This window comes from Phocoena sinus, chromosome 14, assembly GCF_008692025.1.
Source record: "Phocoena sinus isolate mPhoSin1 chromosome 14, mPhoSin1.pri, whole genome shotgun sequence".
Classification (NCBI taxonomy): Eukaryota; Metazoa; Chordata; class Mammalia; order Artiodactyla; family Phocoenidae; genus Phocoena; species Phocoena sinus.
Window position 1 is genome coordinate 73,572,021 of NC_045776.1, and position 27,607 is coordinate 73,599,627.

The 27,607-nt window shown below is 42.3% G+C and overlaps 3 protein-coding genes across 6 annotated transcripts in view; 2 read left to right on the top strand and 1 right to left on the bottom strand.

Annotated features, from left to right (window-relative positions):
* The window catches only part of ALDH2 (aldehyde dehydrogenase 2 family member), a 29,672-nt gene extending 23,673 nt beyond the window's left edge, over positions 1 to 5,999 (top strand). Inside the window, exons 11-13 of the mRNA XM_032603144.1 lie at positions 1,376 to 1,533; positions 3,105 to 3,219; positions 5,426 to 5,999. Coding sequence (XP_032459035.1) covers positions 1,376 to 1,533; positions 3,105 to 3,219; positions 5,426 to 5,458 — 306 coding nt within the window. The 3' untranslated portion in view covers positions 5,459 to 5,999. The remainder of the gene's footprint in view (positions 1 to 1,375; positions 1,534 to 3,104; positions 3,220 to 5,425) is intronic.
* LOC116739069 (putative uncharacterized protein encoded by MAPKAPK5-AS1) lies at positions 1,529 to 27,275 on the bottom strand. Of its 2 annotated transcripts, none has more exons than XM_032603155.1 (2): positions 26,313 to 27,275; positions 1,529 to 2,224 (listed from the first exon to the last, which is right to left on the bottom strand). In XM_032603155.1, the coding sequence occupies exon 1, from the start codon at positions 27,271 to 27,273 to the stop codon at positions 26,863 to 26,865; it is 411 nt and encodes a 136-aa protein (XP_032459046.1). In that variant the 5' UTR covers positions 27,274 to 27,275; the 3' UTR covers positions 1,529 to 2,224; positions 26,313 to 26,862. The 2 variants fall into 2 exon arrangements, with proteins under 2 accessions (XP_032459046.1, XP_032459047.1); XM_032603156.1 differs by lacking the exon at positions 1,529 to 2,224 and adding an exon at positions 3,229 to 4,540.
* The window catches only part of MAPKAPK5 (MAPK activated protein kinase 5), a 40,672-nt gene continuing 40,193 nt past the window's right edge, over positions 27,129 to 27,607 (top strand). For 2 of the 3 annotated variants that reach the window (XM_032603145.1, XM_032603148.1), the window contains exon 1: positions 27,150 to 27,277. In XM_032603145.1, coding sequence (XP_032459036.1) covers positions 27,242 to 27,277 — 36 coding nt within the window. In that variant the 5' untranslated portion in view covers positions 27,150 to 27,241. Of the gene's footprint in view, positions 27,278 to 27,607 lie in introns of all 3 variants that reach the window. The other variant, XM_032603146.1, reaches the window with a different exon arrangement.

Below are 27,607 nucleotides of genomic sequence, written 5' to 3' on the forward strand. Positions count from 1 at the left end.
TTGCTTTACAATGGTGTGTTAGTTTCTGCTCTATAACAAAGTGAATCAGCTATAGGTATACATATATCCCCATATCCCTTACCACAAGTAATTTTTGAATTCCTACTATGTGCAAGGTGCTCTACAGACACTGGAGATCCAGGGGTATCCGACATGTGTACTCTGCCCTTGTGGATTCAGACTCCCTCCACTTCCCCCAGCAGGATGAAGCCCTTTAGCGGCCCTATGCAGGGAAAACATTATACTGCCACCCCCTTTCATGGATAATTCAAAATAAAATAATATTAAAATGCAAAATCAGGGTAAGAGAGTACAACAGAGTTCTGCCTCTTTTCCCATCATGACTACTTTGATGCTATTTTTTTTTTTAATCTTGATGGAAATGGAAAATATCCATTTTCGAGAAGGGCAGGGGCTGCCTTTGCTTTGCTAGTGCCCGAAGTGCAAGATGCCCCGTCTCGCAGTCCTCGCTTCAACCATGATGGGCTCCTGGCAGTCTTCTCGCACCTCCGTCTTGACACTCTCCACCCAGTCCTAGAATCAGTGATTTCTTCAAGAAGTCCTAGTTCCTTTAGTGGAGAATGGGATGTTGTAAGAATGGGTGTTGCGTGTGCCGGTGCCTGGAACTCCATTTCCCTCCTCCCTGCTCCTCATCCTCACTCTGGTTTGGCCAGTTTCTGCTCGTGTGGTGTCACAGCTTGACTATCACCTCTCGAGGCCTTCCCTGATCCCCTGCCTCCCATCACTCAGGCCAGGTAGCTCCTCTGGGCTCCCACCACTTGTCACGGTCACATGCCAATCACTTGATTACATCAGGATCTGTTCCCCGGGGTCTCTCCCCTGATAGGGCTGAGAGCAGCCACACCCCAACCGCAACAAGCACGCCTAGCTCCCATGTTTTGGTTTCTGAAGCCCACTAAAGCCCACTAAAAGGAACCAGGATGCCTTGAAGAAATGGCTTAGAAATAGGGCAGGGAAAGTATAAGATAAACTCAGAACATCTTGAGATCAGAGACCCTGTTTTGTTCATAGCTTTTTCTTCAGCATCTAGTGTGTGCCTTGTTGAATGACTGACTGAAATTCTTTGAAACTAAATTTCCATGTGACCTGTCAGTGCAAGCCCCTACCTCACAGGACTGTTTAGAAATAAGATAAGGTATGTAAGGTCCATGGCACACAGAAGGTAACCAGTCCCCTTAGCTTCCTTCCCTTTGTATTCCAGTGAGTGTGAGAGCTGTCTTCTCCCTCTGGAACTGTTAGGGTGTTTCTGGAGGCTTGCTACCACATCTGGAATCATCTGCTCAGCGCTGTGGAAAGCTGGGTAACAGGTGGTTCCGTGTCTGCCCCACCCACCCATTGTGCTCTCTAACCCCAGATCTTTGGGCCAGTGATGCAGATTCTGAAGTTCAAGACCATAGAGGAAGTCGTTGGGAGAGCCAACAGTTCCAAGTACGGGCTGGCCGCAGCTGTCTTCACAAAGGACTTGGACAAGGCCAATTATCTGTCCCAAGCCCTCCAGGCTGGCACCGTGTGGTAAGTGCCTCCCAGCAGCCTCTCGCAACCCAGGTAGTAGAGATCCCCAAGCCAGGGTCTTCTGGAATCCACTACTCACATCCCAGAATTGGGGTGCCGGGCTTAGTTCCTCCTGGGTCAGGGTGTGGTATAGCAGATGGGGATGTCCTTCCCCCTCTCCTCCAGATGAAACTCCCCTCCAGTACATATGCCTGTGCAGCTGTCCTTGGGCAAGCAGATGGATGACTGGGGCTCCTTACCAAGCTGTAACAAGAGCAGGAAACCAGAGCTGAGGGCCCACATCTATGTAAACACTGGTCTTAAAAGCTTAGCACCTATGGCACACCCACTAGGATGGCTGTAATTTATTTATTTTTAATTTTTAAAAAAAAATTATTTTATTTTTGGCTGTGTTGGGTCTTTGTTGCTGCACATGGGCTTTTCTCTGGTTGCGGCAAGTGGGGGCTACTCTTCGTTGTGGTGCGCGGGCTTCTCATTGTGGTGGCTTCTCTTGTTGTGAAGCACGGGCTCTAGGCATGTGGGCTTCAGTAGTTGTGGCTTGCGGGCTCTAGAGCGCAGCCTCAGTAGTTGTGGCGCACGGACTTAGTTGCTCCGCGGCATGTGGGATTTTCCTGGATCAGGGCTTGAACCCATGTCTCCTGCACTGGCAGGCAGATTCTTAACCACTGCACCACCAGGGAAGCTCCGATGGCTGTAATTTAAAAAACAGAAAATACCAGGTGTTGGTTAGGATGTGGAGAAACTGGAACCCTTACACATTGCTGGTGGGAATGTAAAATGTTGCAGCCACTAGAAAAGTCTGGCAGTTCTCAATAAGTTAAACATAGAATTATCATAGGACCCAGCAATTCCACTCCTGGGTACATACCCAAGAGAAAAAAAACATACATCCACACAAAAAAGTGTATCTGAATGTTCATAGATTATTCACAATAGTCAAAAGGTGGAAATAACCTAAATGTCCATCGACTGATGAATGGATACACAAAATGTGGTTTATCTGTGCAGTGGAATATTCAGCCTTAAAAAGAAATGAAGTACTGATAACCTGCTACAACATGGAAAACATAATACTAAATGAAATAAGCCAGACACAGAAGGTCACATATTATATGATTCCATTATATGACATGCCCAGAATAGGCAAATCCATTCTGGAGGGGGGGGGGGGGATGGGGAGTAACTGCTTATTGGGTATAGGGTTTCTTTCTGGGGTGATAAATGTTCTGGGATTATATAGAGGTAATGGTTGCACAACATTGTGAATATATCATAAAGCACCTTTAAAGTGGGGAGTTTTAAATTCAGTTAAAATTTAATAATTAAAAAAAATTGCCCCCAAAAGCTTAATACCCAATTAGCAAAAATGATTCATTAAAATGGGAAGGATGAGATGACTTATGGCTTTATTTCATGTGGCCTGCTTTTGACTTCTATATACCTAGCTATTAGTAGGGTTCTACCCATCCATTTTTCTCAATAAAATTTTAGAACAATACAGGAGGTCCGAGGGGTATGATGCTTATCCTCCACCCCAAAAGTTACTTCTGAAATCTCATCTTAAATTATAGGGTCAACTGTTATGATGTGTTTGGGGCCCAGTCACCGTTTGGTGGCTACAAGCTGTCTGGGAGCGGCCGGGAGCTGGGAGAGTATGGGCTGCAGGCATACACTGAAGTGAAAACTGTGAGTATGGGCACCTTCTCAGCCCTCTCCCTCGTGCTGGGGTCCATCAGTATTGACTGCTAGTTTCTTGTTTTAAGCCATGGAAGCTACCAAAGAGGGTAAAGACCCAGTCTCTGCTGTGTCTCATGAGGAATAAGTAGGGACTTGATCACCACTATGCCTACACAGTCCTTTGCTGGGCTTTGTTATACACTGAGTTCTGTAAAACCTGAGAGGAGGCAAAGATCCCAGTGGGCTGAAGCAGTGAGGAAAAACTTCTAATAAGAATCAAGCTATGAGGCATTAGATATCAAGGGGCATATCCTTTGCTTCTGCAATCCTGAAGAACTAAGCAGAAATAAAAAGAAAGCTTTACTTCCATAAATAGCCATCACAGCATTCTCCAACAGGGAAAAATCAGATGTAACCTAAATGCCCAATAAATTATGGAATATTAAGTAGCTGTTAAAGTATTTTTGTAGAATATTTGATATGAAAAATGCTTATCCTTTAAAGTAAAAAAGCAGGATACAAAGTGATGTATGCAGTATAAGCTCAACTTTAAAACTGTATATGCCCATATACAGATACTCAGATATCTTTATCAAAGTGAAAAAAGACAGGAAAGAAAGATACTAAGGTAAAAATGATTTTCTGTCTACAATAAATACTAATTATAATTTAACCAGGAAACATACTCACAAATGATATTTTAAGAAAAGAGAAATGGGCACAGGGCAAGCAAACCAGCCTGGGGGTAGGGGGCGGCGATGGGAGCAGGATGAGAAAGGGGGAACAGAGCAAGAAAAGGTAAACAGTGGTCTTCATTCAGTATATACTATATAGTACGAAACTCTAATAAGATACAACCTAAGCTCTCAAGAAGATCACTGGAATAAAGTAAACATGTTTACTTGTTTATTGAAATGTTTCCATTATATACAAGAGGTGAGACCCAGATTTGATATTGACATTGAGATGTCATTAGCCTATAACTGTTCATCAAAACAATAGTTATGGAGGAGATTATTTAGGTATGGAGTGAGGGAGGAGGGAGGCCTAGGACTGAGCCCCAAGGAACTGCAGTATTTAAGGATTGACTGGAGGGCAGTGGAAGAGCCTGAAAAGGAGAGGCTTGAGTTGAGGTGATTTGTGGAGGAATCCAACTGTAAGCTGCGAATGCTGGAGCCCTCAGGAGATGAGATGTTGGGGAGAACTCAAGAAGGCTTTTGAAGAAATGGCAGGACTTGATGGCCTAGGAGGGTTAGAGGATGTGGGTGAAGGGGGCAAAGCTGATTCAGCCCAGCATCCACACTGTGCTTGGTGCTCATGATAAAAAGTCCTGTAAAAAAAAAAAAAAAAAAAAAAAAAAAGTCCTGTATTTTGAGCTTTAGGAACTCGAATGATAACACTAACAAAAATAAGGATTTGTGTGTTATCATTCACTAACAAAAATGACTGTTGCATGCTGAAGGTCTCAGAAGTCAAGTTTGCAAGGGGGACTGATGAGAAAATTTCTTTTTATTTTTACTGAAAGTTTACTTTGTGCCAGGATCTGTGCTAGACTGTCTTATGTATGTTACATCATTTAATGCTCACAACAACCCCATGAAAGAGATACTGCTGTTGCCCCATTTTACAGATGAGGGAACGAGTCACACAGAGGTGAAGCACTTGCCCAGTAGCGGGGAACGATGGGATTCAACCCCATATCCATCTGAATCTGGAACCTTCCCCCTAACACACTGAGACACCTGTGAGCTTGAGCACATTATCTTTTCCTGGCTCTGATTCTTGTGGAGGAACATATGGATCTCGGTCAGGGTCTCTCAGCCTTGGAACTGTGGACACTTGGGGTTGGATAGTTCTTTGTGGTGGGGCTGTCGTGCAGCATAGGATGTTGAGCAGCATCCCTGACTTTTGCCCATTCAATGCCTGTAGCAACCCTCCCCCCAACTGTGACAATCAAAAATGTCTCCAGACATTGCCCACTGTTCTCTGGGGGGCACAGCTGCCCCCGGTTGAGAATGACTAGGTCAAGGGGAGGCAGAGTGTGATCTCATGCAGAACACAGCCCTAGCGGTTGCTGGGATTGGCCACTGGCCATCGAGATGTTAGAAGTCAGGAAAGCCCTTCTGTTTATAGCTCAGGCAGCACCCAGCTGAGGGGGCCTGCAGACCAAAGGGAAGCATGAAGATTTAACAGCTTCTCTGCACCCCTCTTACAGGTCACAGTCAAAGTTCCTCAGAAGAACTCATAAAGAACCATGCTGGCTTTACTCATCCAGTGATGGAAAGTTCAAGGAGATAAGCAACAAAACCAAGAAAAATGACTGTTGCATGCTAAAGGTCTCAAAAGAGAAATTCTGCCAGAAAAATCTCTTGGATCAAGAAAGTTCCAGAATTTGAATCAATAAATAGGGTGGGAGTGGGACAAAGGGTATATGGAAAGCCTTTTAAACTGCAACAATACTACTAGCTTTCAGGGTGATCTTTCAAAGATAGATTCAAATATCTCATCCATTCCATCTGAAACACTTCTGTAACTTGCCTTAATGGGGGAAGAAAAAGCCATTGTTTACCACTGTTCCATCTTTGAAGTAGCAACTAGCACCTTTCTTTGTATTCTGGACTAAAACTCATTAAAAACAGTGCTGCTCTTCACTTTTTAGGTAACTCTTCCTCCATCTCAACCCAAGGAGATGCTGTCACATAGATATGTTGTCCCCTCTGTGTGTATGTCACATTGTAAACAACTGTCACCCATCCCCTACTGTGGATAAATAGCCTTTGTTTCCTGCACGTAGTTAACAGATGTTTCCGGCCTGCCCATGTGTGGTGGGCCCTGTACAACACACTGAGGACGACACCTACACAAGACTCCCAGCCCCTGCCCTCAGAGAGAGGGAGGTAAACCAGGAAACACACACTTGACACCTAAGGTTGGTTCTCAGTGTTTTAAGTTCAAAAACTTGGTCAGAACAAATGAGACAGATTCCTGCTGGACCAGTTTTGTAAGAGATTAATTTGAAATCCAGATGTCAATTTACTCACTTTAAGTGAGGTCTGTATTTCCAATAGCCGGACCTTTTGAATCTTGTATCAAGAACACTGCCTTACTTTAGTCAAGGGACCTGGCAAATTAGTAATCAGTATTATTAGTAAATTAGCAATCAGAAGATTCCTTAGTGAGCAATGGAATTGGAGCAAAAAGAATTGACTCACAGTAGTAGTTTGTGAGTGATCACATTTGGGTCACAGATTCCTTTAAGAATTTGAGGCAAAGTTTGATCCTTTCCTGAGGAAAAAACACCTGTATAATATTTGCAGACAGTGTCAGGGAGTGATGGAGCTCACTGTTTAACCCCTGGCTTTATTTCACTGAGGCTTATAGGCGATCCCTATTCCACTAGAGACTAATTGGACTTCTTTGAATAGCACTTCTCAATTTTTGTCATATATGCATATACCTGTACTATCATTTACTTTTTTCTTTAAATTGACTCTTATTTAGATAAAAATTTTGAAAAATCCTTACTGCAATACCTAAAAAAGAATAATAGCATTTAACTGCCATAAATAGAAGACATTATAAAAAAGATGAAACAATGTTACTAAATTTAAAATAATGAAATACAAGTAAAGCTAATCTTTTAGATTTTATATATGTATGTATACAAATTAATCATTCTATAGCTGAAATAAGTGTACCTCATTGAGGAGACAAGGATTTTACGACCAGTCAGCAGTAATGGGATATTCCAGTTGACGGTGCTTCAAGAAATGATTCTGTATTTTAGCTTTGATGATGAGCAGCAGCAACAGTGCCATTACACGTGAACCGAGCAGCAAAGGGCAGAGCTTTGAGCTCACCCCCGTTCTCCCATCTTCTCTGCAGCTTCTTAGGCTTAAGGTGGTGCACGGTGGCACCAGGTCAACTGAAACGTCTGTCCCTGTGCTCATGGCACTTGCATCTACCTGGGGAGAGAGGCATTAAACATAGGGATATAACAGGAAGAGGGTGTTCCGAGAGTGCAAAAGGGGATGCCTGGCCTAAGCTGGGCCTGGTGGAAGAAAAGGTCACGCCCCTCACACATGCATCCATCATAAACAGTTACTGGGAGGTTACTGAGTGCTAGGTACTGGCGATGCAAAGACAAATAAGACTTGTAAGACACTATCTAGAAGCTCAGGATCTGGTGAGGGGAACAGACTCTCAAAAGTGATGATTGTAATATAATATAGATGCCAGATATTGACAATGAGAGCGATCAGGTAATGACATCATGGAAGGATAAGAAGGGCCCCTGCTGACTGCAGGCAGGGAAGAATGCTCCCTAGACAATACTCATGTATTTTACTTGCTTTCCAGGCTTCTTGCCAGAAGTTAAATTCTTGAAGGTTTGAGCCTGGGTTATTTGCCTATAATTTATGCCCTTTATGTAAATGGGAGTACCACTATTATCTGCTAAATATTTACCCTAAGCAATAATAAATGCATGTCAAAATCTGATTTTCAGAAGTTAAAAACATGACTCCTATGTGAATATAAGATGAGCACAGGTCAAAGATTTTACTCATTAATTAATAAGATGATGAAGCGGATAAACAACAAAGTCCTACTGTATAGCACAAAGAACTATATTCAATATCTTGTAATAAACCGTAATGGAAAAGAATATGAAAAAGAATATATATATATAACTGAATCACTTTGCTGAACACCAGAAACTAACACAACATGGTAAATCAACTATACTTCAATTAAAAAGAAAAGATGATGATAAACAGAAAGATAGATCAGTGGAACAGGATAGAAAGCCCAGAGATAAACCCACGCACATATGGACACCTTATCTTTGATAAAGGAGGCAGGAATATACAGTGGAGAAAGGACAGCCTCTTCAATAAATGGTGCTGGGAAAACTGGACAGGTACATGTAAAAGTATGAGATTAGATCACTCCCTAACACCATACACAAAAATAAGCTCAAAATGGATTAAAGACCTAAATGTAAGGCCAGAAACTATCAAACTCTTAGAAGAAAACATAGGAAGAACACTCTATGACATAAATCACAGCAAGATCCTTTCTGACCCACCTCCTAGAGTAATGGAAATAAAAACAAAAATAAACAAATGGGACCTAATGAAACTTCAAAGCTTTTGCACAGCAAAGGAAACCATAACCAAGACCAAAAGACAACCCTCAGAATGGGAGAAAACATTTGCAAATGAAGCAACTGACAAAGGATTAATCTCCAAAATTTACAAGCAGCTCATGCAGCTCAATAACAAAAAAACAAACAACCCCATCCAAAAATGGGCAGAAGACCTAAATAGACATTTCTCCAAAGAAGATATACAGAATGCCAACAAACACATGAAAGAATGCTCAACATCATTAATCATTAGAGAAATGCAAATCAAAACTACAATGAGATATCATCTCACACCAGTCAGAATGGCCATCATCAAAAAATCTAGAAACAATAAATGCTGGAGAGGGTGTGGAGAAAAGGGGACACTCTTGCACTGCTGGTGGGAATGTGAATTGGTTCAGCCACTGTGGAGAACAGTATGGAGGTTCCTTAAAAAACTACAAATAGAATTACCATATGACCCAGCAATCCCACTACTTGGCATATACCCTGAGAAAACCAAAATTCAAAAAGAGTCATGTACCAAAATGTTCATTGCAGCTCTATTTACAATAGCCAGGACATGGAAACAACCTAAGCGCCCATCATCGGATGAATGGATAAAGAAGATGTGGCACATATACACAATGGAATATTACTCAGCCTTAAAAAGAAATGAAATTGAGCTATTTGTAATGAGATGGATAGACCTAGAGTCTGTCATACAGAGTGAAGTAAGTCAGAAAGAAAAAGACAAATACCGTATGCTAACACATATATATGGAATTTAAGGGAAAAAAATGTCATGAAGAACCTAGGGGTAAGATAGGAATAAAGACGCAGACCTACTGGAGAACGGACTTGAGGGTATGGGGAGGGGGAGGGGTGAGTTTTGACAGGGCGAGAGAGAGTCATGGACATATACACACTAACAAACGTAGTAAGGTAGATAGCTGGGGGGAAGCAGCCGCAAGGCACAGGGATATTAGCTCGGTGCTTTGTGACAGCCTGGAAGGGTGGGATGGGGAGAGTGGGAGGGAGGGAGACGCAAGAGGGAAGACATATGGGAACATATGTATATGTATACCTGATTCACTTTGTTATAAAGCAGAAACTAACACACCATTGTAAAGCAATTATACCCCAATAAAGATGTTTAAAAAAAAAAAAAAAAATCAAATGTTCCCCAAAAAAAAAAAAAAAAAAAAAAAAAAAAGAAAAGATGATGAAGCAGGTTCAAAAATCACTGAGGAACTGGCCGTTTGTGGGCATTTTAATAAAGGTTTTTGCAGCAACGAAGACCCAACACAGGCAAAAATTATATAAAAATAAATTTATTTTAAAAAAAGATTGCTAGGTTAGATACAAAACTGGTTAATGTCCTAGAAAGCAAGAAACAGTAACTAACCATGAGCATTTTGTTTTTACCAGATAGAAATCATTTGCAGCTGTACTGGACATAAATCTATATATAAATTATAGGTCACTTCACAGAGTGAGCTCTTAATTAGTTAACAGCAAATTCAAACAATGCTATGATCTCCTAGGGCAGAGTTGACAAGCTTTTTCTGTAAAAGGCCAAGGTGATAAACATGTTAGGCTTTTCAGGGTACATAACATCTCTGTCACATTTTCTTTTTTGGCTTTTAGTCCTTTAAAAACGGGGGAAAACCCAACATTCTTAGCTCGAGGGCTGTACAAAAATCGGCCACAGACTGGATTTGGTTTCCTGGCCGTAGCTTGCTGACCCTTGTCCTAGAAAATGAGAAAATCTTGGGTGGGCCTGTGAAATGGGGTTAGGCATGACTTTGAAAGGACATGCACTTGGCCATACTTTTAAGTTTTGGATAATTTACAAATATGTAATCATTAAGACAAAGTTTGCTTTTGTACCACCTGAAGTCATCTCAGTAACACCACTGGTGGGCAAAGCTTACTTTGGGAAACAGGATTCCTTGTACATCCCAGCGCCAAGAGTCTCCCTCCAGCAGTTCAGACTGAACAAATTCATAGCCTTCGGTTCACTGCTTCTCTGACGAGATTTGGGAACTGCCCAAGCCAACTTGGAGGAGATAAATGGGGGGACCTGAGATTACCATTCCCTTGCAGCAATGTGTTAACAAATCATTCTGGCAATTTTTTTAGATTTTTAAAATTTTACCTTTTTTCCATTCATTTATCTGTTCCTTGTTTCAGGAAGTCTTAAGTAGCACTTATCATAGGCTAGGTACTGTGCTAGGTAACTGCTTCCTCAGGGAGTAATAATGCTGGTGACATTACTGGCTCCCAATGCTTAGTCTAGCTGTGGAGATAATGAAACAAGCGATTGCACTAAAGTGAAGTGTCACAATAAAATGACTAGACACTCCCAGATTGTGGGATTACAGTATTGGGGGCTTTGTCACCCTCCATGCACTAAACACAGTTTTTAATGTAATATTTATTTTGTTAATCATAATAAACACTCTTTTAATGTTTTGTTTTACTGGTTACAGGGAACAGTGAATTAGGAACTATAGAGGCAAAGCTAGCATTATATTACCTAGGTTGGTGTCTCTTTCACTGAGTTACAAGGTTCTGACTCTTCCACTCCTTGATTTTGTTCCCAGTCCACATTTCTCAGGCAAAAATAACAACTAAAATAAGGATAAAAGTTTATTTCTCTCTCAAGTAAAAGAAGTCCAAAGTTGGGCAGTTAAGGGCTATTAATGTGATTCCACAAAGTCTTTAAGCAACCTGGGATCCTGCTATTTCAATGTTCCATTATCCCTAGAGTATGACCCTCATCCTCAAGGTTTAATATGGCTGCTAACATTCCAGCCATCACATCAACATTCCAGGGAGTAGGATGGTAAAAAGGACAAAGAAAGGTGGGACACTCTTCTCTGTAAGGCAACTTCCCAGAGGTTGCCCACAAAACTTCCATTTATATGTCTTTGGACAAAATTAAGATACATGGCCACATCTAGCTGCAAAGAAGGATAAGGAATATTGTCTTTTCAGCCAGGGATCAGCGTGCCTAGCTAAAACTGAAGTTCTTAATTCTAAAGAAGAAAAGGAAAATGGATTTGGGGAGGCAAATAGCAATCCCTACCATGATGTGAAACAGTACCCTCAAAATTTTGGGTGATGCCTCTCCTATGCCTAACCTTACCACAAATTTAATCCAAATCTCATGATGTAGGGTGAGAGTACTGGGAAGATTTTCTGAACAGACAGTGTATTACTTAAGAATATTTTAGTTGCAAGTGTCAGAAAACCAAATTCAAACCAGTGTAAAAAAATGGTTCCTATATTCCAAAATCCTGACATCTCAGCTTTGGCCATGGCTTGATTCAGAAGTTCAAAAAGTTTCCATCTCTTGGCTCCACCTCTGCCAGGTGGGCTTCATTTTTAGACCATACCCATTTTGGTTCTGGTGGGTCTGGATCCTTAGAAGAGCCAACTGACTTCAACAGCTCTCATCTCACACCCAGCCAGACTCAAGTCCACTGGCTAGGAGAAAGTCCCTTTTTGCTAGCCCCAGCAAAGAGGTTCATGCTAATTGGTCCAGCTGATGTGACATCCTGCCCCTCCCTCAACCAGTCACTGTGGCCAGAGGGTTGAGGTGTGATGATTCACTTAGACCTGAGTCATAATGGTCCACACTTGTGGCCAGGACTGGAGTCCCCTCTAGTCCATCTGGGCTGAAAATGAGGGAGGGATGGATCCCCCAAAGAATACTGGTGCTCTTATCTGAGGAGAAGACATAGAGATTGGAGAGTTTCCCGAGTTACTGCCGACCTTTTAATATTTCAGTGTTGCCAAAACCCCTGTTGGGGTGAACTGGAGAAAACAGAGGAATGTAATGTTTCTTGCCCCCACCCTGTGAATTAGACTCATTGTAATTGTAAGAGAATCTGTTTTTCAAACTGACAAATAACAAAGGAAATGCTAGCTATTAAGAAATGTCTATAATGTTGATTCTGACATCCTAGACACATTAATCTCCTTATGCTTTTAGTGACAAACCAGTTAGAACACTAGCTATCTAAGCAAAAAGATCTCAGGTTATAACCTAATCTCTCTGGGTATTTGGATATGGGTCAGTCACAGGAGTATTGGGTGTAAAGCTGCTGTTTCTGCCTTTAGCCTTGCCCAGTGCCCAAGAGGAAATGTCTGAATAAGGGACACAAGGAACTACGCAGCCCCAAGAACCGAGCTGATGAGGCGTTTTCTGAGTCTAGGCGCCACCTCGTGGTCAATAAGTACAACTACAGTGTTATGCTCTCCGAGAGCTGATAGGCTAGACCTACCAGGCTGGTGTGTTTCAAAGATGGTGTTACACAAATGAATTTATTTACAAAACAGAAAAAGACTCACAAACTTATGGTTACTAAAGAGTATAGTGGGGGGCGGGGAGATAAATTAGGAGTTTTGGATTAACATATACACACTACTATATATAAAATAGATAAGCAAGGACCTACTGTATAGCACAGGGAACTATATTCAAAATCTTGTAATAACCTATAATGGAAATGAATCTGAAAAAGATTATATATATTATATATTATATATATATATAACTGAATCACTTTTCTGTATATCTGGAACACAACATTGTAAATTAACTATACTTCAATTTTAAAAATGGTTAAAACAAGCAAAACAAAACAAAACATGGTGTTACATACAACAAAACTGTATATGGGCAATACCTAGCAGGCAAATGCAATGAGAGAATCAAGAGGCCAGGGTCACATACCTAGAATAACTGAAAACAGGGACTCCAACAAAAACTTGTTCACGAACGTTCACAGCAGTACTATTCATAATAGCCAAAAGGCGGAAACAACCCAAATGTCTATTAACAGATGAATGGATAAGCAAAATGTGGTCCATTCACATAATGAAATATTATTCAACCATAAAGAATGAAGCACTGATACATGCTATAATATAGATGAACCGCAAAAACATGATGCTAAGTGAAAGAAGCTGAACATAAAAGGCCACATATTGTCTGATTCCATGTTTATGAAATGTTCAGAATAGGTAAATCCATAGAGACAGAAAGTAGATTGGTAGTTGCCAGGGGCTGGGGAAAGGAGGAAAGGGGATGGATAATAGATATGGGTTTCCTTTGGGGATGATGAAAACGTTTTCAAACTAGATAGAGGCGATAGTTGCACAACATTGTGAATGTACTGAATGTCACCGAATTGCTTACTTTAAAATGGTCAATTTTATGTGAGTTTTACCTTAATTTAAAAAAATCAGCCACATTACCTCTGGGCCTCCATTTCCTCACGATCCCTACAGTAACATCCAGTTCTCACTCAGCTCTTTTGTGAAGAATAAAAGGGAACTGATATTCATTTACATTGATCTTATTAACCCTTTTCTGAAAAGGAAATAAAACAAACACGGTAAAAAAAAATGTTCAGTGAAATACACCCCTAGCTCCCAATCTGGTGGCCCCAGGAAGAAGTATTTACTGTGTATCTACTAAGTGCCAGGTGATGCTGATGCTGCTGGTCTGGCGGCCACACTTTGCGAACCACCGCCTGAGGAAAAAATGTATCAGGTCGTTCTTTGACCCTTCCATACAGAAACCCTCATTTCCTTAATATGAGAGGGATCTGAACTTCCTTCAGAAAGACTTGTGTTAGCTCTTTATTTTTTATTTTGAAATTATTTCAAACTTAGAGTTTTGAGAAAAGTACAATCATCTCTCATATACTCTACCCAAATTCATCCATTTTTAGCATTTTCTCCCATTTGCTCTATCCCTTCTTGCCCCCCTTCCCAACTCCCATTATATATTTTCTTTTTTTTCTGGACCATCTATGAGTAAGTTGCAGGCATCATGCCCATTTACTTCTTAATACTTTAATGTGTTTGAATTTTTATCTTGGATATTCCCTTAAGTAACCACAGTTCAGTTACCTAATACAGGGAATTTCATTTGATACACACTGACCCAATACTTGTGGGAGCTTTTGACAACACTAGGAACATCTGGGGAACAGGATTATCCTGGGGGAAGCTGGTGATATTTCCTGGCCCTACTCTGCCTCCTTAGAGACTCTTATATGCCAGCTATGATCCAGGAAGAGGGCCCTCACCCAAACCACGTTGGCACTCTGGCCTCAGACTCCTATCCTCCAGAACCGTGAGAAATACGTTCCTGTTGCTTCTAAGCCACCCAGTTTGTGGCATTTTGTTGGAGCAGCTCGAATAGACTAAGATAGCACCTGCCCTTCACTCGTTTCTGACTCCTGCTGATTCCTCTCTTCAATCCCATTGCAAAGGGTAGAGATAAGGATATCAGTTCAGTATATTACCTGTCAATAACAACAATAAAAACCATCATCACCATAATCATCTGAGCATTTAATGGTTTATTTTTAAAGCTATATCAAAATGTCATGTTCCTGTGTCTCGTTTCAGGTAATCTCTCTGTCTTGTTTCTCAGCTGAAAAGTGGGAATCACAGTCGTCAAATGAGATATTGTAACTCTTTGGAAATTGTGCCTTTTCAGAATCTTACTTTCCCCTTGGGGCTTCAAAAGACTACCAAGTGAAGTGGTTGTTTAATGGGTATAGAGTTTCACTTTTGCAAGATGAAAAAGTTGTGAATATACTTAAAACTACTAATTCATACACTTAGAAATAATTAAGATGGTAAATTTGATGTTTTACAGTTTTTACCAAAATAATACTTAAAAAAAAAAAAAAAAAAAAACTACCAAGTGAGACATCTGAGGAGCTGTCCCAGAAGAGGGATGATGTTTCTGTGGCTCCCAAAGGAGAGACCCGAGCCAGTCGGTGAACAGTGAGGGAAGCAAGCAGGAAATCTCTGGCAATGGGCAGAAAAAGCTGCATGTGGGAAGGTTCACGCCAGGTCAAGGGAAGTGCTCCAGCAGGGGCTGAGGAGCTGCAGAAATGCAGAGCTGCACTGTGGGCACAGGGTTGGACTTGATGATTGCTAGGGTCCCTTCCACCTCAAGAGGCTGAAGGAGTTGAACTGAGTCAAGTTGAGCAAATGCTAGAACTTTCCATTCACAGACTGTCAAATTTTATTATGCTATATTTGAGGAACAGAAATTTAGGTAAAATCCAGTGCATGCTCTCATACTATAGGAGAATATAACTTGGTATGACTTTTCTGGTAGGAATCCACTGCTAAAAATTTATCCAAGATAACAAATGGACAAGTGGACAAAATATGTTTATTTCCTAAGTGCTCTTTCCAAGCACTATTTTTGATAGCAGAAAACTTCAAACAACTTAAATGTCCATTAAGTGACCACTCGGTGACACTCAGAGGGTCGAGACGTCAATCTGAGTATCAAGCAGAAGGGAGATGTTTGGGGCAGGATGAGGGACAGCAAATACCAAGAGAGACTGGATGCTGCTCCTCTTTGCTTCTCTCCACAGCCTTCTCCTTCCTCTGCAGGTTGGCTTTCACTGCTTTAATATTCATGCAGCAGACGATGACTGCCTCAGCCTGGACAGCACGACTCACCGTTGGCTTAATGTTCCAGTCTCAGTTCCCATGAGCTTCTGATAGGTCCAGCTTGGCCCAGAAGTCCATTCCTGAGCCAGTCAGCTGTGGCTGCAGGATGGGGCCACATGGTACTCACTAGATGTTAAGCCCATCCCCTAAGCAGGGGCTGTTGGGTGATGGGCACCCTGGAGGTGTCTACACTCACTCATCAGTGTGGTCCAGGACCAACTGGCAGCATCTATAGCACCAGGCAGCTTCTTAGCAATGCAGATTCCCAGGTTCCACCCCATACCTAATGAATCAAAATCTGCATTTTAATAAGGTCCTCAGGGGTCAGTCTGCATTAAAGTTTGGAAGACACTGATTTATCACAAGAAAGGATGGTTCCTTCCCATTTTCTTCCTTCCTTCCTTCTTCCTCCACCCCCTTTCCTCATTAAAATGCCTTTACTGAGGTATAATTCACATACCATACAATTCACCCATTTATTTAAAGAGTACAATTGAATTTTTTTAGTATGTTTACAGAATTATACATCTATCACCATAATAGATTTTACAGCATTTTGACTGCTCTAAAAAGAAGCCTGTACTCCTTGGCTGTCATCCCCTAATCCCCCCCACTCCCCCCACCCCAGCCCCTGGCAATCACTAATCTACTTTGTCTCTAGGGATTTGCCTACTCTGGATATTTCATGTAAGTGGAGTCATACAGTATGTGACATTTTGTGTCTGTCTTCTTTCACTTTTTTCTTTGGCTGTGCCTTGCAGCTTGCAGGATCCTAGTTCTCCGACCAGGAATCAAACCCGGGCCCCCTGCAGTGGAAGCACAGAGTCCTAACCACTGGACTCCCAGGGAAGTCCCTGTTGGGAGTTTTTAAAAATTACGGATTCAATTTCATTACTGGTAATTGGTCTCCTTATATTTTCCATTTCTTCCTGCCTCAGTCTTGGTAGATTGTACATTTCTAGCAATATACCCTTTTCTTCTAGGTTGTCCATTTAATTGACATATAATTGTTTGTAGTAATCTCTTATGATCCTTTGTATTTCTGTGGTGTTGGTTGTAACTTCCCTTTCATTTTTAATTATTTATTGGAGCCCTTTTTCTTTTTTTGATGAGTCTGACTAAATTTTCTCTTTTCAAAGAAACACCTCTTAGTTTCATTGATCTTATTTGTTGCCTTTTAAATCTCTATTGCACTTATTTCTGCTCTGATCTTTATGATTTCTTTCCTTCAACTAATTTTGAGTTTTGTTTGCTCTTCTTTTTCTAGTTCCTTTAGGTGTAAAGTTTGGTTGTTTGAGATTTCTTGTTTCTGAGGTAGGCTTGTATCACTATAAATTCTCCTCTTAGAACTGCTTTTGCCGCATCCCATAGATTTTGGATCACTGCGTTTCCATTTTCTTTTGTCTCCAGGTATTTTTTTATTTCCTCTTTGATTTCTTTGGTGAACAATTTGTTGTTCAGTAGCATATTGTTTAGTCTCCACATGTTGGTATTTTTTGCCATTTTTTTCTTGTAGTTGACTTCTAGCTATCACTGTGGCTGGAAAAGATGCTTGATATAATTTCAGTTCTCTTAAATTTATTGACACTCGTGATCTTTCCTGGAGAATGTTCCATGTGCCCTTGGAAAGAATTTTCAGTCTGCAGCTTTTGGATAAAAAGTTCTACTTACATCTATTAAGTCCATCTGGTCTAATGTGTCACTTAAGGCCAGTGTTTCCTTATTGATTTTCTGTCTGGATGATCTGTCCATTGATGTAAATGTGATGTTAAAGTCCCCTACAATGATATGTTACTGTCAACTTCTCCCTTTATATTTGTTAGTATTTGCCTTATGTATTTAGATGCTCCTGTGTTGGGTACATATATAATTGTTGTATCTTCTTATTGGCTAGATCCCTTTATCATTATCTAATGTCCTTCTTTGTCTCATTATGGTCTTTGTTTTAAAGTCTGTTTTGTCTGATATAAGTATTGCTATCTCAACCTTCTTTTTATTTCCATTTGCATGGAATACCTTTTCCCATCCCCTCACTTTCAATCTGTTTGTCTTTAGATCTGAAGTGAATCTTTTGTAGGCACTATATATATGGGTCTTTTTTTTTTTTTAACCATTCAGCCACTCTAAATCTTTTAATTGGAGCATTTAATACATTTACATTTAAAGTAATTATTGATAGATATGTATTTGTTGCCATTGTGTTAACTGTTTTCTGGTTGTTTTTGTAGTTCTCTTTTGTTTGTTTCTTCTTTTTTTGCTTTCTTCCTCTGTGATTTGATGGCTATCCTTAGTGTTGTTTGGATTCCTTTGTCTTTCTTGTGTGTGTATCTATCATAGGTTTTTGGGTTGTGGTTACTATGAGGTTTATATATAACAATCATATATACATATGTGATTATTTTAAGTTGATCTCTTAAGTTTGAACACATTCTAACCACCCTGCATATTTACTCACCACTGCGTATAATATTTAATGTTTTTGAAACCATATTTTATGTCTTTTTGTTTTGCGTAGCCCTTAACTACTGATTATGGATATAGATAATTTTACTACTTTTGTCTTTTAACCTTTCTACTAGCCTTATAAGTGGTTGACCTACTACCTTTACTGTATATTTGCCTTTACATTTTTCCTTTAGTAATTTGTATATTTCTAGTTGTGGTCTTTTCTTTTTTTAAAGATTTATCATTTATTTATTTATTTAATCTATTTTTGGCTGCATCCGGTCTTAGTTGTGGCATGCAGGATCTTTCATTGCATGCACAGGCTTCTCTCTAGTTGTGGCGTGTGGGTTTTCTCTTTTCTAGTTGTGGCACACAGGCTCCAGGGCATGTGGGCTCTGTAGCTGTGGTGCGCGGGCTTAGTTGCCCCGTGGCATGTGGGATCTTAGTTCCCTGACCAGGGATTGAACCCATGTCCCCTGCATTGTAAGGTGGATTCTTTACCACTGGACCACCAGGGAAATCCTGTGGTCTTTTCCTTTTCACTCAGAGAAGTCCCTTTCACATTTCTTGTTAAGCTGGCTTATTGGTACTGAACTCTTTTAGCTTTTGCTTGTCTGTAAAACTCTTTGTCTTCCCTTCAAATCTGAATTATAACCTTGCTGGGTAGAATATTCTTGGTTGTAGGTTTTTTCATTTCATCACTTTAAATATATTGTGCCATTTCCTTCTGGCCTGCAAAGTTTCTGCTGAAAAGTCAGCTGACAGTCTTATAGGAGTTCCCTTGTATGTAACTACTTCCTTTTCCCTTGCTGCTTTTAATGTTCTCTCTTTAATTTTTTTTCTATTTTAATTACAATGTGTCTTGGTGTGGACCTCTTTGTGATGATCTTGTTTAGGACTCTGTGCTTCCTGGTCCTGGATGTCTGCTTCCTTTCCTTGGATAGGGAAGTTTTCAGCTATTATGTATTCAAGTAAGTTCTCTGCCTCTTTCTGTCTCTCTTCTCCTTCTGGGACCCTATAATGTGAACTTCAGTATGCTTGATGTTGTCCCAGAGGTACCTTAAACCATTCTTATTTTTCAAAATTCTTTTTCCTTTTTTGTGTTCAGTTTGGGTGATTTCCACTACTCTGTCTTCCAGTTTGCTGATCTGTTCTTCTGTATAATCTATTCTATTGTTGATTCCTTCTTGTGTATTTTTTATTTCCACTATTGTATTCTTCGGCTGTTTGGTTCTTCTTTATATTTTGTTAAGCTTCTGTGTTCATCCATTCTTCTCCTGAGTTCATTGAACATCTTTATAATAATTACCTGGAATTCTTTAATGGTTAGATTACTTACCTCCACTTTGCTTAGTCTTTTTCTAGGGTTTTACCTTGTTCCTTTGTTTGGAACATATTCCTCTATTGCTTCATTTTGCCTAATTCTGTTTTTAGTTCTATGTATTAGGTAGATTGGATACAATTCTCAATCTTGGAGAAGTGGCCGTATATAAGAGATGTCCTGTGGGGCCTAGCAGCACCTTCTCCTCTGGTTACCAGAGCTATACACTCTAGGGGTGCCCCCATGGGGGTTTCATGGGTCCATCTGTTGTCACAGGGCTGACTACTTTGAGCACACTGGTAGGCAGGGCTGGCCTCCAGCCCAGTTGGCTGCCAGGCCCTGCCTTGTGTGGAGGCTGCTGGCCTACTGGTGGGCGGGGCATATCCCTGCATGGCTGGCTGTTCAGCTTGGGGATCCTGGGATCCCCAACTGGCTGGTGGCGGTAAGGCCCTGGTACTAATAGGCTAGTAGGAGGACTCCAAAATGGCACTTGGCAGAACCAATGTCATGGTAGAATGAGCTCCTAAAAATGGCTGCCACCAGAGTCTGTGTCCCCATGGGGAGTCCCAGTTGCCTGCTGCCTCTCCTGGAGGCCCTCCGAGATCAGCAAGTGGGTCTGACCCAGGCTCCTTTCAAATTATTGCCTCTGTACTAGGTCTCAGAGCATGTGAAATTTTGCATATGTCCTTTAAGAGCCAAGTCTGTTTTGTATAGCCCTCTGGTTCTCCCATACAGAAGCCCCTCTCATCTTCAAAGCCAGACGTTTTGGGGCTGGACTCTTCTGGATGGCCTACCCTGAAGGTGTGGGTCTTAACTATACTGTATCTCTGCCCCTCCTATCTGCCTGGTTGTGGTTCCCTTTCTTTCTTTTTTTTTTCTTTTTGGCCACACTGCACAGCTTGTGGGATCTTAGTTCCCTGACCAGGGATTGAACCCAGGCCCTTGGCAGTGCAAACAGAGTCTTAACTACTGGACCTCCAGGGAATTCCCTGTAGTTCCTTCTTTCCATCTTTAGTTGTGGAAAATCTGCTAGTCTTCAGGTCATTCTCATCAATAGTTGATCTGTAAATAGTTGTAATTTTGGTGTGCCGATGGGTGGAGGTGAGCTCTGGGTCTTCCCACTCCATCATCTTGGCCACACCCATAAATGTCTAATTCAAAGACACCCAGTCTACAGTATTTCCTTATAGCAGCCCAAGCTATGACAGATTTTGGTGCTGAGAAGTGGGGTGCTGCTATAACAATTACCTAAAAATGTGGAAGCAGCTTTTGAACTGGGGAAAGGGCGGAGGTTGGAAGAATTTGGAAGTACATGCTAGAAAGATAGATGTTTCTGGTGAGGGCTCAGAAAGAAAAGAGGAGAGGTGGAGAGAAAGCTTTCATTTTCTTAGCAAACACATAAATAATCATGAAAAGAGTGTTGGCAGAAATATGGATGGTAAGGTCCACTTTGTTGAGGTCTTAGAGGGAAATGAGGAACATGCTGTTGCACAATGGAGAACAGACGATCCTTGTTATAAAGTGGCAAAGAACTTGGCTGAACTGTGTCCTAGTGTTTTTGCAAGGTACAGCTGGAGAGCAATGAAAATGAATATTCAATAACTGAATTATTTTGCTGTACACTTGAAACTAACACAATATTGTAAGTCAACTATACTCCAATAAAATTTAATAAAAAAGAAAAAATCCTGCTGCAAGTAAAAGATCAAAGTTAAATATTTAAGTCATATTTGTAAAAAAAAGAAAATGAATATTCAGTGAAGAGATTTACAAATAAAGTGTTTGGAGAGTAGCTTGCTTCCTCCTGACTGCTTACAATAAAATGTGAAAGGAAAGAGATGACTTAAAGAAGGAATTGTTAAGCAAAGGGAACCAGAATTTAATGCTTTGGAAAATTCTCAGCCTGTCCATATCCCCAAAAATGAGCAAATGTGTTTGGAAGAGAACACTAAACGGTGTGGATGGACTATCAAATGATAAGAGATTATTGGATTATAGGAACAGAAACACTGCCTGTTTGTGCTGAAGGGGACTGAGATGGGAAGAAATGCTTTCAGATGTTGATTCTACCAGACAGGATGATAAAGCTACTTGGCTATGAATGTGCACTATTCAAGAAAGGGGAAGAATGATCCCACAAGCAATTCAGAAATCATCAGGGCCATCACCTTGGTTTCAACAGGACAGACAGGTTTCATCTGAAGTCATCTGAAGTCAGGACCCTTGCCTGGGCAGAGCTGCAAAGGTAGGACCACAACCCAGTGGATCCAGAGGGCAGAGCATCAAACCAAAGAGGATTATTCTCAAGCCTTAAGATCTAAAGGTATTTGCCTTGCTAGAATTGGACTTGGTTGGGACCCATCACTCCTTTCTTCCTTCTGATTACTCCTTTCTTTCTTCTGATTACTCCTTTTTGGAATGAGAATGTCTACCCTATGCCTATCCCACCACTGTATTTTGGAAGTAGATAACTTATCTGGTTCCACAGGTTCACAGCTAGAGAGGAATTTTGTTTCAAGATGAATCATACCTAGAGTGTCACCTATATCTGATTTAGATAGTATTTAGATACTTTATTTTTTTAAGGAAGGCTTTATTCTTTTTTTGACTGCACCACACAGTATGTGGGATCTTAGTTCCCTGACCAGGGATTGAACCCATGCCCCCTGCAATGGAAGCATGGTGTCTTAACCACTGGACCACCAGGGAAGTCCAACAGTATCTAGATACTTTAGACATTAGAGTTGATTCTGATGAGTTAAGACTTTGGAGCTGTTGGAATGAAGTGAATATATTTTGCATGTGAGAAGACATGCATCTGCAGGGCCACATATTTTGTAATAGCAGCCTGAACTGACAAAGACAGATCATGTTTTCCTTACAGGACCCTGGGTTTGATTTTGCTTGAAAGCCATAGCTTAATTTTAGCCCTGGTTGCCATCTAGAGAGACTAAAAAATTTCAAAATCATCAAGTCCTGACTCCTTATTGTTCAATAATTTATCTCTCTTCTCCCATTTTACTACAAGAAGGAAGACGAAACCAGGCAGCACCTTCTGTTTGGTAACTGCTTTAGTTAGATCACCCAGTTCACTAGGAACATTTTCTCTTTCCACATACTTGCAGATGATACTATTGCTAAACCTTCTGCCACTTCATAACAATGATCCTCTTTCCTTCAGTTTCCAATAACATGTTCCTTACTCCCTTTTGAGCACTCATTGGCAGCATCATCAAAGTCCAGATTCCTACTAAATTTGTTCAAGATAATTTAGGCTGTCTCTAACACACTCCTCAAAATCTTTCCTGCTTCTGTCCACTGCCTGGTTCCAAACCACTCCCACATTTTAGGTAGTTGTTATGACAGCACCCCATTTCCAGGCACCAAAATCTGTATTAGTTATCTATGCTGCATGACAAATTGCCCCTAAATTTAGTGCTTTAAAAACACTTATTATCTCACAGTTTCTGTGGGTCAGGAATTTGGACACAGCTTAGCTGGGTGCCCCTGGTACAGAAGGTTGCAATCAAGTTGTTGGCCAAGGCTGCAATCATCTCAGGGTTCAACTAGGTGAGGATTCATTCTAAGCTCACTTATGTGACCACCGGCCAGGCCTCAGGTTCTCACTGACAGTTGGTGAGACATTAGTTCCTTGACATATGGAGCCCTCTATTGGGCAACTATAGTGGGCTGACTAGTATCCCCTCCCCCATTCATGTTCACATGGAACCTCAGAATGTGGAAATAGGGTCTCTGCAGATGTAATTAGTTAGGTTAAGATGAGGTCATACTAAATTTGGGTGGGCCCTAAATCCAATGACTGCTGTCCTCATAAGAAGAGAGAACATAGAGGCACACAGAAAAGGTCATGTGGAGATGGAGGCAGAGATTAGAATAATGTACCTATAAGCCAAGGAATGCCAAGGACTGCTGGAAGACTCCACTCTTCCCTAGAGTCTTCAGAGGGAGCATGGCCCTTATGACACCTGGATTTCAGACTTTTGGCCTCCAGAACTGTAGAGAATTTCTGTTGTTTTAAGCCACCCAGTTTGTGGTAGTTTGTTATGGCAGCCCCAGGAAACTAATAAAGCAGCTCACATTTTTGACCTGCCTTTCCTCAGAGCAAATAAGCAAGAGAATAGGAGAGAGAGGGTACCCAAGATGGAAGCCACAGACTTTTTGCAACCTAATCTCAGACATGCCATCCCATCATTAGAACCAAGTCACTCGATCAGCCCACGAGCAGGGTGAGGGGATTAAACAAGATCATGAATACCCAGAGGTGGGCATCATTGAAGGCTATCTTAGGCTATCTGCTACCTCCCCAGCAAAAAAATGGAAAAAATGGAGGAAACCTCTCCTTCCTCAGGGCTCTGCCTTCTCCATTCCTTGATTCCTTCAACAAATATTTATTAAACACCTACAGTGGGCCAGCTGTTGGGGATGTGACCAATAATACAGACAAGGTTCTTTCCCTTGAGAGTATTTAGTCTAGTGTGGGAGAGAACACTAAAGAAAAAAAGCAAGTGGATATATAAATTAAAATTGTGATAAGTACAACGAAGTAAATTATGAGGTAATAGGAATATCTGATTTAGATTGAACCAAGGGTCAGGCCTACTCTTTCTGATAAAATAGTATTTCGAATGTGGTTGAAGACTGTGTAGAAATTGGGCTGTGTGTGTGTGTTGGGTGGGGAGAGTAAGTCTCTAGATAGATAGTAATGTGCAGATAACAGCCAATAAGTTTAACTGCCAGACTCAGAACATTTAAGGCAGGGATTTCATCTCTGCATCTCTACTATGTAGCACAGTGCCCGGCACAGAGAGGCACTTGATAAATTCTTACTGAATGAATGAATGAATCCAAGGTACCTTCTATTTCCTAACTGTTATAGATAATGTCAATTCAAGTCATTTTGAAGTTTTCTCCCAAAGTTCACTGCTGGATCACTGTTCTTATTTGTATTAGGTAGCATAAACAAAGCTGCTATAATAAAAAGACGTAAATAGATAAAAGCTCAACACAAGAGGTTTTTTTTTTTTTTTTCCTCATGTAACAATGCTGAGTGGGTGTTTAGGTCAACAGGGCAGAGTTCTCCTCCACCCAGGTATCTTCCATCTTAAAGCCTTGCCTTCTCCAGAACCTGGTCATCATCTTCCAGCTGGCAGAGTAAGTAACAGCATCTGTTGACAGATTTTCTGGTCCAGGCCTGGATATGTGCACATCCCTTCTGCTCACTTTCCACTGGGGGAGAGCATAGGCATATGGCCACTTTAAGGGGGTTGAGGAATGTACTGTAGGTGTATGGCCAACAGAGAGAACAACTAAATAAGTCAAATACTTGACTTATTCTCTGGTACATTACTCAAGAACCTCAAATTAACCAGATAAAAAAGAACTCTGGATTCCCTGCTTTCACTCTCATCTGAGTCTTTCATTCACTGAATGGCACCACCATCCATGCAAGTTGCTTAAGGCAGTCTCCTGGAAGTTATTCTTGATTTGTTTTTGTTGTTTTGGCCGTGCTACGTGGGATGTGGGATCTTAGTTCTCCACCAGAGATCGAACCCATGACCCCTGCAGTGGAAGTGCAGAGTCTTAACCACTGGACCGCCAGGGAAGTCCCCTTGATTTGTTTCTTATTTTCATCTTCCACGTGGAGTCCTTCAGGAAGCCCTTTCAACTCTACCTCCAAAACATATCATAAACCCATCTATTCTATCTTTACTGCCACTTTCTTAGTTCAAGCTTCATAATAATCTGGGTTATTCCAAAAGCATTTTAATAACTTTCCATGTCTCCACTTTCGCTTGCCAATATTTCATTCTCCATACAGCAGAGTCTTATCTTTTAAAACATAAATTTGATCATATCACTCTTTAGTTTAAAACCTTCCAGTGGCTTAGAATAAAACCCAAAGTTCTCACCATGACCCCTAAGGGTGTATATGATACAACCTCTGCCTACCTCTCCAACCTCATCCTTTATCACTCTCTGCTACTCACCCTGCTCCAGCTACAATGATCTTGCTGCTCCTTGACCACATTTACCTTACTTCCACTTTAAGACTTTTGCACTTGCTGTTCCATCTGCTCAGAAATCCCCTTGGATTTCCAATAGACAGTTCCTTCTCATTAGAGGTCTCAGCTTCAAGGTTACGGCCTGGGAGACCTTCCCTGATTATCTACTTGGAAAAAGCCCCCACACCGTTATTCTCTTACCTCAGCATCCTATTTATTTGCTTTTTAGTATCCACAAACTCTGTTTTTCCCTCTTTATTTTCTGCTTCCCTTTCCTGAAAATAAGATCCATGAGCAGGTACTGTGTCTTTTTTCTACTGTTTCCCCAGGGTCGAGTAGGCGTGGCACACAGCTGTGCTCAGTAAATAAGTGAATGAATGAAGAGGCATCAAGAGGTAATTAACCAAAAGCTCCTGAAAGGTTCTTTGACAGATTGTTGGTGTCGTTTAAGGAGCACAAACCTGGGTTCCGGTTCGGACTTAACCACTTCTCAGCTGTGCGCAAATGAGTGCCGCTCTCTGAGGCCCTCAGTTGCCGCATCCGTTAACAGGAAATAAGCACAAACTTACCTGAAAAGGCCAAATGCCTACTTTATAAAGGAGAAAGGAACTAAGAGAAGAAAAGGGCTTCACGTAAAATAAACGCTCCGTATATATAACTTATTATATATAATTGTTTTTACCGTAGGACCCGCCCGTGGCCTCAGTTTCCTCTTCTCTCTCACTAGTCGATATCCCCGGCTCCTTCCGCAGGGTGTTTCTAGCGCCACAAATCTCGTCCGCGCCGCTAGGAGAAAAGAGAAACGCTCCCGCAGCCACTAGAGTCCGGCGCTGAGGCCCAACAGCCCCGCCCCGCGAGCCTGAACCTTTTACGTCATCAACTCGGCGCCAGCGCTGCGGAGGGCCCGGGGGCCTATCCTGGGTGTGGCGCCACCTTGGGGAGGCCTTGGCGGACGCCTGCAAGTCAACTGCTTGGTTCGGGGGCGGCTCGGAAACCGCAGCTGACCGTGACGAGGGGCGCGTGGAGCCGTGGGGACACGAAGTCGGGCGGCAGGAGAGGCGGCCCGGAGCTCAGGCGGGGCACAGCGCCGGCAAGCGGGCGCCTGGCGGGGCTGCCCGGCGCGGGTGTCCCGGCGATGTGTGGCGCTGAAGCGGCAGCGGGAGCAGCGGCGGCGGGCTCGGCCTCGGCTTCGCGGCGGTGCCGGCGGCGGAGGCGGAGGCGCAGGCTCCTACTCAGGACCTGGCGAGCCCGGGCCTAAGCGGCGGCCCCGCGAGGCCCCAGCACATCGCCCCGGGTCGGGGCCTTCGCCGCCTCGCCCTGCCCCGGGAGCCTGCCTCCCCGGCCGGGGATGAGGCCGGGAGGCGGCCGCGCGGGGCCCAGCACAAAGGCTTGTTCCCGGGGGCCGCTGCCGCCGCCGCCCCCAGCCTAGAGCCGCCCGCCGAGGCCGAGCCGGCGCCGGGGCCGTCATCCCCGCAGGTCCCTGGGGGCGGCTGCTGCCCGTCTCCCCGAGACCCAGGGCCCCGAGCGCTGAGCCCCTTGTTCCTTCGGCTGCGGCGGGATCCGGCAGCTGCGCAGCCTCCGCTGCTTCCGGCCGTGCGGGCCCCGCGGAGCATGTGGGAGGAGAGCGACATGGAGAAAGCCATCAAGGTAAGGGGGAGATGCCCCCTTCCTCCCCGCTTTGTCTCTGTGACATTCCTCTCGGCTCCAACCTCAGAAAGCGGAGAGAACTTGGAGCAACTCCCGGGTTTCGGGTTTCACTGGGTTCCGTGGACTGCGTTTTACAGCACTGGGGCGAAGGGTTTGTGTGTGTAGGGAGGGACATCCGACTCTCTCCAACTTACCTGCTTAAAGCAGGGATATGATTCCCCGCTTCGCTAGAATGGAAGGTGAGTGGCGTGGAGATACTTGATGTGAGTAGGACGGAGGGGGCCCCACTACTGTTTTCGATCATTCCCCAAGTGCCATTAGCATTTGCTT

Coding starts and splice junctions, on each gene's coding strand:
- LOC116739069 (XM_032603155.1), bottom strand. CDS start 27,273: ATGGCTTTCTCCATGTCGCTCTCCTCCCACATGCTCCGCGGGGCCCGC.